Below are 13,721 nucleotides of genomic sequence, written 5' to 3' on the forward strand. Positions count from 1 at the left end.
GCAGGAGTTTCTCTTCTGGCTGGTAGAGGTGGGAAGAAGAGGGCTCCCAACTCCCTCCTAGAAGATGTCAGTTTGTGGGCTGGGGTTGAGAAGGAAAACAGGCCCGAGTGGGGCAGGTTCCAGGGCTTACTGGACTCCCAGTCAGGACAGCAGAAACCTGGCTTCAAATACTCTCTTCGGTATGCTTTGCTGGAGTGATGTTGTAAGAGGTGGTGAGAGGGTCTATGCAGTTTCTCCCCCATAAGTAGCTTCAGGCACTAATGGGGAGCTCAACAGGTGACTGTTCCCCTTATGTTAACTGACACGGTCATAGCAACAGCAAGAGTTAAACAAGGCCAAACACAGTTTTTCTGGGTTGAATGTGAAACAATGTTTTGCTGCTTCCACCATTAAATATAACCCATTTTCTGTCCAGAATCACCCTACTCTGCATGGGGCTGCCTTGCCCATGCTTCCACAGGGGAGTGAGAGGTCTGTGTGCACGGGGGCCCCTGTGTGTGGATCTGGGAAGGAAAGAGTTACTTTGCTTGAGGGGGATATTTGGCTCTTCCCAATCCCCCGCTGCTGAAATGGGGCCTAGAGCTACACATTCCATTCATTAGGTGTGCATTGGTACACATGCCAAGATGCCTTGGCAAGAAGAGGGCCAAGAAACTTGGGACCACTTCAGCAGTAAGAACTCTGCAGGCAGAAGCCCATATCACATGTCACCGCACTAACTTTAGTGGGGCTCTGCATGTGTGGTTCTCAGTGCAGGATTAGGGTCTTAATTTTTATTATACATAAACAATGCAAAGCTTACAGGGCCCAAGGGCTGAGTCTGTTACCAAGAGGCTTGTTCAACCTCTAAGCCCTCTCCAGCTCGGCAGTATTTGAGGATTCTGATTTTATATATTGGAAAACACCATTGCACCTTGACAATCTGATTTTAGCTAAATTTCATACACGTAAACAAGAAGTTGTTTCCAACTAATCAGTATCAACTAATGTATATGTCGCATTTGGACTTATCTCTGCTTTTTTGTTCTGCTTTGTCACAAGAAGAACATCTAAATTCTTAATGAGCCACATGGTTATCTCATTATACTCATTAATCCTTAGCAGGCTGACATCCTATCCCCAGTCTCCAGGGCTTACAATTCCTCTATATGTCTGGCAGAAAACCTCCAGTGTAGGTCCGGAACATCAGCACACCAAGACTGTTTGGTTACCAGAATAACCAATGCCGAGTTTTGAGGCTGTGTGTGAATTTACAATATTGACATTTCGTGTTATTACTTTCTTGAAGTTTTAATACAAATAATTATTGTAGATTTGCTGGAAGCGTTACCTAATAGTAAACTGTTTGAAAGGAAAAATAGTCAGCATATAATCGATTATATAATTTGTGCACAATCCCACAGTTTTTTAAAATCTATTTGTACTACATACCTACAACATTGACAAGGAAAAGGGATCAGAAGAAAAGGTGAAAAACAAGGACAGGTGGGAAAGGTGCAAATACTTTCCCTGTGCGATAAAGTGCTGTCACTTATAGTATTTTGTCAACAAAACAGATGTTTTAGGGCTCTGTTAACTAGATTCTACATGTTGTATATCCTTTCAGTGAAAACATCCATCAAAACCCACAGGTTCATTTAATAAAAGCAGCAGCAAAACAAACATACAAATCAAACATCATAGCACCTGCCTGCAATAATAAAACGGATTAGCACATTTTATATAAAATTCATGCTTTTGTATTCCATATTTATTTTCCCTGATGTCTTCTGCACTTTCATAATGAACTTTCAAGATGCATACACACATGATACAATACAATCTCCTTCCTGCAATATTTCAGCCAACACTGTATACTGTGTATAAAACAAGATCTCGGAGGTTTTTTGTTCTGAATGTCCTAGTCTGCATTGATTGACCTAAAGTTAGTCAATTTGATTACTTGGTATGTGTTATTGTCCTTATTGTTCATACAAATTCCTTTTTATTAACAGAGCCAGATTTATGTGTCTGGTGAGCTGAAAGGAAGCTTCAGAAAATACTCCCAAGATTACAAACTCCTACACAGCTTGCCCTGGTGAAATTCATCTGCATGCGGCTACCTATTACAAATGTCAAAATTATAATTGGCCAGAACAATCTAAAAAGAATGATGAAGCAACCATAAAAATGTGTACAATTATCAGACTTAGTAAAAATATAATGCACCTTCTTGTCACTGGAGGTGACAATAGTCACATTTGACAAATCAGAAAGTAAGTAAATATCTAAGATACACAGCTGAAATCTTGTGTAGTGATTGCTTATTTGTACCTATTTTAATACCGAAACATCTATGTCAAACATCTCATTCAACAAATCTGTAAATATTTTATTACTGATCTACCTCACTCTCTTCCCTTTGAGAGTTTAGCAAATACTACACAAAGCAGAATTTACCTACTAGCAATTTAAATAGAACCTGAACATTTCTATTCAAACTGTACATGATAATACCCAGACAAAACAAAACTACATGTCCTCCTCAACCCATCTCTGCACATGAAAGTGTTTTTATTCCCACCATTTATCACTGATTTACATCTTCTACATTGATTGTTCAGTTCATCTAAAATAGCTGCAATTTTCATGTCCTTTTTCTCAGTGGAAAGTTCTCCGTGTACATGTTTTAACCCTAAAGAGTAGGAAATTGTTTCTTGATGGTGAGCATAAGCAGTCAGGGACAGTTTACGGTGACATCTGAAAGCAGTAGGCAAAACTGACACGTAAAGATGTCCAGAGCCACTTTACAGCAGTGAGTGAAGATCGTATTATATGACTCAAATAGAGTAGAGAAACTCTGCTTTCCTACCCTGGGGAGCCTCCATTGGAACAGTCATTAGGTATGTTCAGAAATACTGTACTTGTCTAAGACACATTATATATTGGAAAACTGATGGGAAAAATCTATTATTAACTTCAGGAGAAAGGACAATTTGAATTGCTGAACTATCTTTCCTCTGCCCCCAAATTTGATGGGTGTTGCTTTTATTTAAAAGGAAATTAATTTTGAAAAAAAAAAAAATCTAAAGACTCGCCTCCAGGTTGAGATGTTTAAAGCCAAATTTCAGTGCAGACCAAGTTCTTATGTACAGTCATTCAGTAAATGACTGAAAATAATGGATTTATTCTATAAGATATGCTTCACACACTTCCTATTTTAAACGTTTCTGTTGGTGTAATTTAATATATGCAAAATCAAATTTGTAAAATGCATCATAGAAACTTCAGTTTTAAAAAAGACAATGGAAAGGATATTTTTAACTTCTAGAACACCTTTATTCTTACAATCACAAAAGCTTCACCTAGAATTAATTATTTAAGTCTCAACACCCCTATGAAGTACATTCTCTGGGTAAACTGATCAACAAGAACTTCCCCAAAGGGTATCAATGAAGCAGCAAGAGCCCCAGAAATAGAACCAAGAACCCTTGATATTGAGTTGCCTGTCCTACCGACTGTGCAACAGTCCCCACTGGGATGCCCTCCTACTCCCTCTCACAAAATCAATTCCCTAAAATGTAATGGTTTGGCAAAGAAGCACATTTGCTAAAGGCAGAATGAACAGAAAGTTAAAGCTGTTTTCTCAGGGAAAGCAGCATTGTTTGCTTTTCCCTAGATAGTCAGAGGACATAATGAATATCTAGAAGTGCAGTAACAGATATTTCCATAATGTTAAGTGAATATCTCTTATTTGTCTAGAGCTATGAGAAGCCATTATTTACCAAAATGAAGTATATATTCTACATAACCAACAATGTTGGTTAGCAATAAAACAAATCAATATTAAGTCTTGGTAAACCAGATACTAAAAGACATCGGACTTGAAACAATCCCAGACTCTGTTCTGAGGTTTGAAAAAGTTTGGTTCAACTCAAATATTTTGCACACCTGACTAGTTACTTGTACTGGCTAGTGCTGGAAGTGCAAAAGCATAATCTTAGTGAAAACAGTTGCTCTTACTGTATTACTGAGCTGACTGAAACTAGAAACCCCTGATGCTTTTCCAACTGGTTTCTCAATATAAAAGGTTCAGATCAGCATCTAAATCAAAGCCCCAAACTTCAATGTTCAGCCATTTCTGATTCAGGTACATCAACTTTGATTAAATTCTGCATTACTCCGATTTTATGCAATTGTGCCTCCATTCATTTCAGTGGAGTTATTCTAGGGTAAAATTGGAGTGACATATTGGTGAATTAAGTCCAATGCAGGCATGGGTTTAAAATTTTCAATATGAGATATAAGGATAAATCTACTACAAGTGTACAGCTTAATAAGGTGTTAATATACTGAGTATGTACATTGGGTTGCTGAAGTGAGACTCATGGTGGTGTTACAAATTTGGGTATCATCCTGGGGTTCGTAATCTGCAATAGAATCACATGTGAAGGATGGAAGAGACCTAACATTCTTCCACCAAAATTGTTCCCCTTTATACATGTTTTTAATACTCAATTCTATTTTTCATTTATACCCAAAAAGCACTATTAAGAGGACACCATGAAGGTTGCAAAATCAAACCTTTGAAAGTTAGGAAATGCCAGAATTAAGGTTGCCTGTGCCTATTGGGGGGTGGGGGGGTGGGAGGGGGGTGGAGAGAAAACCTGGATTTGTGCTGGAAGTGGCCCAACTTGATTATCATACACATTGTAAGGAGAGTGATCACTTTAGATAAGCTGTTACCAGCAGGAGAGTGGGGTGGGGGGAGAGAAAACCTTTTGTAGTGGTAAACACCCATTTTTTCATGCTTTGTGTGTATAAAAAGATCTTCTATACTTTCCACAGTATGAATCCGATGAAGTGAGCTGTAGCTCACGAAAGCTTATGCTCAAATAAATTGGTTAGTCTCTAAGGTGCCACAAGTATTCCTTTTCTTTTTGCGAATACAGACTAACACGGCTGTTACTCTGAAACCTGGAGTATGATGATTCTTTAATTACATAATCACATACTATTTTTTTCAGAGGACCCGTGTGTCATTCATTGCACAGGATGGATAGTGCTCACTTCATGTACAGTTATTCAATATTTTGTTTTCCCCTTGTACAGTATATGGCTCCATTCCTTATTTACAGCACACTATTCAAGCCCTGCTCTTAAAACAGAATTTTTAATTTCCTTATGGACCTTTCTATGGCACTCATCACTATAGTCTTTGAGTGCTTCACAAACACAAATATATTTTTACAACACCGTTGTGAGATGTGAGATTTTACAGATGGGAAACCGAGGCACAGAGTGAATGGGGTTAAAAGTATCTAAAAGCTTAGCATGCCCAATTTGAGACACCTATGTATGGCCAAAGAATAAGATCAGACTCCAGGCAACTTCATATTAAGCTCCTCTCCAATCTATGACTCTAGCTGCTTCATCCCCAGGAGATCAGTCAACCCATGGCAACTTCCAGGTACAAGAATTAAAAAGTATACAGGTCTGGAAGTTGACAGTAGCCTTTACTACTGAAAATGGAGCCTTGATGGGAAGGTGATCAACACCCCAGTTGCAAGAGTATATCTCACATATGCTCGCAGCATTACAGAAACCACAGAAATCTAAACAACTAATGAATCTCCAAGGTTTGATGCTGATGGAGGTATGAAATAGCCCTTCCTATCAGACCACTTAGTTGGGGTAACTCAAATATAGGAACTATCACAACCAGACCCAGTGATAGTCTCGTCTTCAGTGTTCTGGATAAAACCCCAGAAGTCCATTTCCAGGAAGATATTTCTGCTCATTAAAGCGGATGTTTCATGCTGACACCCACAAAGAAAATAAGGCACGAGGTCTGCAATAGGAACATAGACATCACCTGGAATATTTCAACTGCGGAACGCTCCATCTAAACTGGTTTATTGTTAAGAGGGAAAAAAATAGAAATATAAACTCTGGTCCTTTCCTTGGGGCAAAGGAAATGGTCAGAGCCTTAAAAAAACCCTCCTCTTTGAGGTTGTCCACATACATACATATCAAGCAAGATGAACCTATCACAAATTATTCCCTCTATCTCTTTACATTTGATGTTAGTAGATTACGGAGATCTTGACCAGAATCAACCATGCCAAAACTGGGCCTTCAGCTTCATCCAACAAGATGTCAGTGATACATGTTAGACATTATGATGGGTTGGTGCAGAACATTCTCAAAAGAACTAGTAATATAATATGAAGTTCTCTGGGGGATTCTTCTGCTACCCATGGGAATTACAATTCTTCTCTAGAGCATCATAATAAGTACCTCCAGACCTGTTATCTTAACTCCCTAATCCACCCAGTTCACCAGACCCATTGCCTCCCCACAAAGAATCATCGTTCATCTGTGCCAGCATAGAATACTACATCACAAGAGAGACAGAACAAGTACTGGTGTAGGAACTCCCACTTGATTATCTTCAAATAAAATATAAACAACGAAGGTATGCCCCTTTAACCCCCCACTCTCTTGACAATTGATCATTCCCTAAGCACATCAAAAAGTTACAAATTTTAAAAAAGTCTAAAGGAGCTAACATTTTAAAAGTGTGAATAGAAAGTCTCCCTCTTCGCTTAAGCAAAGTAAACAATCATGGGATAAGAGAGTATCCCATGAGAGTATCTCATGACTCAGTAACTGATTGAAAGAAAGGTAGGAATAAATTATTAGTTTTTACAATGGAGAGAGGTAAATAGTGGGGTGCCCCAAGGATCTGTACTGGAACCAGTACTGTTCAACATATTCATAAATCATCTGGTAAAGGGAGTGAAGAGTAAAGTGGCAAAATTTTCAGATGATACAAAAGTTACTCAAGGCAATTAAGTTTAAAGCTGACTACAAACAATTACATACAAATGTATCTCACAAAATCGGGTGACTGAGCAACAAAATGCCTGATACAATTCAGTGTTGATAGGTGCAAAGTAATGCACACTTATCTATAAACACAGTCCCAATTATCCATACAAAATGATGGGGTCTAAATTTGCTGTTACCACTCAAGAAAGAGATCTTGGTGACCTCATGTTACAGCTCTCTGAAAACATCTGCTCAATGTGTAGCAGCAGTCATAAAAGCTAATAGAATGTTAGGAACCATTAGGAAAGGGATAGATATGGCATGGATCACTCAATAACTACCCTGTTCTGTTCTCCCCTCCGGGGGCACATGGCACTGGCCACTGTCAGAGACAGGATATGGGGCTAGATGAACCATTGGTCTGACCCAGAATGGCCATTCTTATTATTTCCCTTCTCATTGTTTTCTACTTACACATTCTTCAGGGTGTTTCAGATACTGTGATCCTTCCAACTGATACCTTCTTTTCAAATGTTTCTTAATATCATTTGTTCCCTCTGTTGCTTTCAGATTAATGGAAATCACGAACATATCTTCCGCCTACAGATCACTAACTTCCAGCAGCAGGTCCCATATAATCACTCAACTGTGCCCTCTACCTGTCAGCTTCAATATAAAACTTTACATAAAACATCTTCCTCTATTATTTCTGCACACCAACACTCTGAAATTAGTAGTTTCCACACTCTCTAGAACCATATACTCTGATATAACTTCCCAAACAGATGCTCATAGCTGCATCCTTATTACCTCAGCAAATCTTTCATATCATTATTTAAAATGTTCATGCCTACAGTTCTTGAATCTATCATGTTATAAAACATTACATATATACATCCATATCCCTATAAGGTATATATTGTTTGGAATGCAAATTCAAGACTAATTTTTAGTACTTCAGATATAATTTATACTGTAATTTTCAGGGGTAGAACATTTCTAATTTTTTTGGATTCCTAGTTGGCATGTAGTACAAGACACTGTAATCCCAACAGAAGACTGTACATGTCTGAACTTTTAAGGGAAGCAAGTTTTTGAATTGTGATCAAGCATGTTACTATTTTTCCATTTCCAGTGAATATATTTACATGCCCAGGTTATCCTGGGCAGTATAACTTTACAGCATTGTTTACATCTAACAAATTTGTTCAATGAACTTGTATGTTTAAAATAGCTTTTTCAATATGAGAGTTGCAAAGTCCACACAGAACATGGAAACTGATTAAATTACGCATAATGAACTACTTTATAATGTGCTGAGATAGTAACCACACAGATTTTGAGCTGAATCCTAAATTATAAGAATAACCAATATAGTGACAGAGGAGTGCACATATAGATTAGAGCACCAGCAAAACCTATAGTTAGAGCATTTTGGATAAACTGTAACCCTCAAATTGCTGGGAGTCAGATATTAAATTGCAATGGGCCAGCACAGAAATGAGAGAAGCAGCTAAGCTTTGTCCCAGAGAGTCTTGCAGTCTAGCAATATTTCTGCAGAGATGAAAAGCTGAATTGTTACAATAACTGTATGGATATGATTGAATCCATAAAGTTAAGGCTCTTAAAGCTGGTTGCAAGAGGGATACTATCTTCAGTACAACAACCTCTGAAGGAAAATAATTGCTCGCCATTCCCTATGGAACAATCAAAAGCAATTCTGTTTTATTTCACACTAATCATGACTGTGGTAGATTGTGAAATGCTGTAACAGATAAAACTAGTAAAAACAAGTACATCTGAAAACCAGTATATGACATGATGATACAAGAAAGTGTTGAGATAAGTGTAAAAGTTTTGGGATAAATGAAATATAGAACAAATAACTGAACAATCTGTTCTAATGTCAGACTTTAGCAAAGAAAAGACCCCCGCCCCCCACCTCAGGTTCACTTTGCCTGTCTAACATGAGATACTTCCATCATTTTGGGAGAAATCACCAAGGTAAGTTGACATGTGAAAATAACTCTGTTAGGGAAAATGTAAAAGAGGAGCTGCTCTGTTTTCAATTCCTGACCTCTAGATAAAAGTGACCATACCCCATTTTGGTTAAAAATACAAATTGAAATGAATTTGATGAGTATTTGATCCTGTTCTCAGATGGGCAGGGGTATGTTGCACAATATCTCATTTTGCATTTAAGACCTGGATTAAGCCCTAAAATAGAATAATGTGTGGGATAATGGCAATGCGACTGGCAAATGGCCATGGTTATCATCTTAAATGGTTAAAACTTGCAGCTCCCTTCCACGAGTGAAGTGCACTAGATTTGGAATGACATTTGGAATGAGAATAGTAAGTTGACACTGGCACTTACATTTCCACAATGCCCTCTGGTAGGTTAGATGGAATTTCTGTTAAGCCCTTGCCTCGACAGTCCACAATGTTGTTGCTGCATGTGCAAGCGGATGGGCAAGTGATGGAATTAGCATTGCAGGATGGAGGTTCAGAGTGGGAACCTGAGAAGGAAAAGACAGTACCAAAAATATCAAGATTAGATTTGCAAACTGATCACTTATTATTTTAACAATGAAAAATACAGCAGTCAGTGAATTTTCAATTCCCATTTACATAATAAATGGTAATCCCTTTGGATAAAATTTATGTATTATTGTGTCAACTTCAGAGAAAATGCACAGAATATTTTTCCATTTTTACTATTACACCATCTCCATTTTATTAATTTATTGTTCTCCCTGACCTTTTTTACATTGGCCACATATTTCCATTTATTATTTGAATCTAAATTTGGAAAAAGAAGGCTGAAGATCCAGGAATACTTCCAAATAATGAGGTCTATTGGAGTACTGAATAATTTTGTTAGGAACATGATGAGAGCTCAATCTCTGGGGTCATTTATGTAAAGACAGGACAATGAGCTCAAAATATACAGTATATGAAGGAACAATCCTGCATTGGCTTAGAAAAGGCTAGCTGACCCAGTAGGCCTTTGCTTCTCCAGTTTCTACGAAATTTGCAAACTCTTGAGATTGCACATACTAGCTATGAGATGGAACCATTTTATTACTGACTAAACTACAAAGGATGGGGATAGTACACTAATTTTCACAATGCGAAGTAATGCAATCGATTGAGAGAAAAAATTACTCATAAAAATTAAGAGCTCTGTCCTGCAAACCTTTACTCAATCCAGTAGTCCCACTGGAGCTAAGGAAACTACTCATATGAGTCAGGCTTTATAGATGAGACATCTAGATGTATACATTCTGAACAAATCATTAAGTGCAAGTTTAATTTTACTTTCATTAAAGTTTCCAAAAGTTTATCACTTTCTCCAATTTTAACCTAAATGTTACAATTCACACATACAAACAACATATTTTAGCACCAAGTCCATAACTTGGTGGGTGTGTGTGTATATATATAGATACACACAAAGAGAAAATCTGTGTGGTGGAAAACAGTTTTTATGCCTATCAAATTTTACAAATGATCGAAAGGTCTTGGTCAAACTTCCAAAAATTACATAGAGATGGAAGACATTTTTTGGCATTATAACCAAACGCACAGAGCTTACTAATAACTGTTACAATGTCATAGGCTTCATTAAAACAGCTTCTTCCTCCAGGCTGATTGGCAATTTTTGATGGAACCTTTTTCCATCAGTAAATGCCAATCCATCGAAACTGAAACTTTTCATGGAAATATATTTGTTTTGATAAATATTTCATCAGGAAAGTTTCTCAGATCCAAACTGGGGCTGGGGGGGGGCAGAGGAGGAGACGGAGGAGCGGGACGAGGCCCACCCCAGAATTGCCACTATCCCAGTGGTTAGAGCACTTTCATGGGATGTAGGAGACCTGGGTTCAAGTCCCTGCTTTGAATCAGGAAGAATAGGGACTTGAACCTGGTCTCTCTCATTCCTAACTACTGGGCTATTGGCTATTTTCAGGGGCAGGTCTCACTCTCTCTCTCTCTGATGTTTTTTCAAGAAAAAATGTGAAAGGTCTAACTATTGGTTCTCATGTGGAATGAACCCATATGTCAAAAGCTCAGTTTCTAATTCTTATTTTCTGGCCAATCCTAGATGAGATACAAAGAGGCAGTGACAAAATATTAACAAAGTGATGAAAAGCAGAAGAACATGCTCAGTAGACAAATTCCATTCCTCTGGTTATAAAACACTAAATAAACTCCTTAGTGTTCAAATGACAAATTACAGATGACATGTGGAAAGTCATAAATGAAACTCTATATTCTTTAGATTTATGTTTAATTAGAAACATGTATGATATTAAGCCAGAGATTGGAACTGTAGCTGGCAATATGGTCAAGGTGGTCTGAAAAATTCTGTTCTCATCAAATATCAGACATTATTATAACCTGCTTCCTTTGACATACCTCTTCATGCCATCCAGGTAACAGCAAGACCTTAAATATGCAAAGCCTCCTAACTGGAGGATAGCTAATGTGACACCAATTTTTAAAAAGGGCTCCAGAGGTGTTCCCGGCAATTACAGGCTGGTAAACCTGACTTCAGTATTGGGAAAACTGGTTGAAACTGCGGTGAAGAACGAAATTGTCTGACACATAGATGGACATAATTTGTTTAGGAAGAGTCAACATGGTATTTGTAAAGGGAAATCATGCTTCAACAATCTACTAGAATTCTTTGAGGGTGTTAACAAGCATGTAGACAAGGCGTGTACAGTGGATATAGTATACTTAGATTTTCAGAAAGGCTTTGACTGTGTGCAGATATGGTTGCCCCATCTCAAAAAAGATATATTGGGATTGTAAAAGGTTCAGAAAAGAGCAATAAAAATTATTAGTGGTATGGAACAGCTGCCATATGAGTAGAGATTAATAAGACTGGGACTTTGCAGCTTGGAAAAGAGATGACTAAGGGGGGATATGGTAGAGGTTTATAAAATCATGAATGGTGTGGAGAAAGCAAATAAGGAAGTGTTATTTACTTCTTCTCATAACACAAGAACTAGGGGTCACCAAATGAAATTAATAGGCAGCAGGTTTAAAACAAAGAAAGGGAAGTATTTTTCACACAGTGCACAGTCAGTCTGTGGATCTCTTTGCCAAAGGATGTTGTGAAGGCCAAGACTATAACAGAGTTCAAAAAAGAACTAGATAAGTTCATGGAGGATAGGTCCAGCAATGGCTATTAGCCCGGATGGACACGGATGGTGTCCCTAGCCTCTGTTTGCCAGAAGCTGGGAATGGGTGATGGGATGGATCGCTTGATGATTACCTGTTCCGTTCATTCCCTCTGGGGCACCTGGCATTGGCCACTGTCAAAAGACAGGATACTGGGCTAGATGGACCTCTGGTCTGACCCAGTATGGCCATTCTTATGTTCTTAACTTAAACACTGTGTCGCAGCCTACAACTTTCAGCAATCCTATATGTATGCGTTTATATACAGACACCCACATGCCCACTGTAGGGAAAAGAATTTGAATGCAGTGTAAACACCTAAAGATAACTGGAAAAGTTATCTTGCAAAACACAGCACTTAACACAACAAAACATTATTTCAATGACCAGTGGGGTCAGGAGGCTCTCTTGCATCTGGGAAAGAATAATTTCTAGACACTGCTGGTTAAGAGCTCTGCTAATTGCAAATAAATATTATATTGGAAAGTTTTGTGAGATTTGGATGGGTTCACAAGTCGCGGAAAGACAGCTCCAAACATCTCCACTATCCAAATTTCAGACGGAGGCAAATACCTAAGCCTCTTCATACTACTCACAAACATCACCTAATTTCAATGATGAATAAAAAAAATAGCATGGGGTAAGTAACTTGCACCTTATCATCCCACATCAGAAACATGTTTACGTTGATATGGCTATAAATGTCATGATTTTGAAATGTAGATCCAGTTTCCAATAGCTGCAAAATGAAAACTGCTAGTGATTGGCCTTACACATCCAAAAGGAACAGAGAATTACTGCAAACTCATGCCTTCTGTCTGAGAAATGTCAGAGCTTCCACTGAGAATTGGTATCTGTGTGCTTGAATTTCCATTAGCTCAAATAGATTGCATCTGATGGTCATCCCTCTTTTGATATGTCAATATTATGAGGATAGGAAGCGTCAGAAAATAGGGAAGGAGAGAGAATATCAACAATGACTTACACTTTGAGGTATGGGAGTCTTAAAAGTGAGTCAAAAAAGTGTTCATCCAACTTTTATAGCGGTTTCAATTCCAACAGAATTAAAGTAGGGTTTATTTTAGAGACTTCCTCTGAGACAGCTGTGTATTTCACATTTTCTCACATTTCGTTTTTTAAAGGAACAGTGACAATTTTTAACTAGCCTTTCCTGAGTATTACTTGCACATCAGACTATTTAAGATGAAAGAATTACATAATTGTAATTTAATTTTCACTTTTGAATATTATCATTATTGGTGGAGCAGATAGCACTGCTTATTATTAAGGTTGCCTGAACTTTGGACTTTGAACTTTATAAAACCCTGTTTTCAGTTGCTCATAACTTTGTCAAACATTAATCATTTGGGATAAAGTTTTGCATGACAGGTGTCTGCCTTGGACTGATTTTTTTAGAAAATATATTGCCTTTTTACGTTCAAAGCAAAGACACCATTGATTTCAGATGCTGCTGTGAGTAATCAACACTTCTGTAAGTCAGACAAAGGGTCCCAACTCAAGTACCGAGAAAATGAGGAACATACAACAAGTGTCCACCCATGAAAAGTTTGTTTAAGTGATTTGACTAACATCACACAGAAACTCTGTGATATAAGCTATGATAGAGTCCATTATCCATGGAAATATTCCAGTTCTTTAACTGGGATATCATCCTTTTTCCCTTTCTACAATTCCCTGCCTCAGTCACTACCTAT

General features: G+C 37.9%; 1 protein-coding gene across 1 annotated transcript in view; it reads right to left on the reverse strand.

Annotated features, from left to right (window-relative positions):
- SLIT3 (slit guidance ligand 3) overlaps nt 1-13,721 on the reverse strand; it is an 806,608-nt gene that overhangs the window by 256,933 nt on the left and 535,954 nt on the right. Inside the window, exon 9 of the mRNA XM_048861176.2 lies at nt 9,191-9,332. Coding sequence (XP_048717133.1) covers nt 9,191-9,332 — 142 coding nt within the window. The remainder of the gene's footprint in view (nt 1-9,190; nt 9,333-13,721) is intronic.

Source organism: Caretta caretta, chromosome 8, assembly GCF_965140235.1.
Source record: "Caretta caretta isolate rCarCar2 chromosome 8, rCarCar1.hap1, whole genome shotgun sequence".
NCBI lineage: Eukaryota > Metazoa > Chordata > Testudines > Cheloniidae > Caretta > Caretta caretta.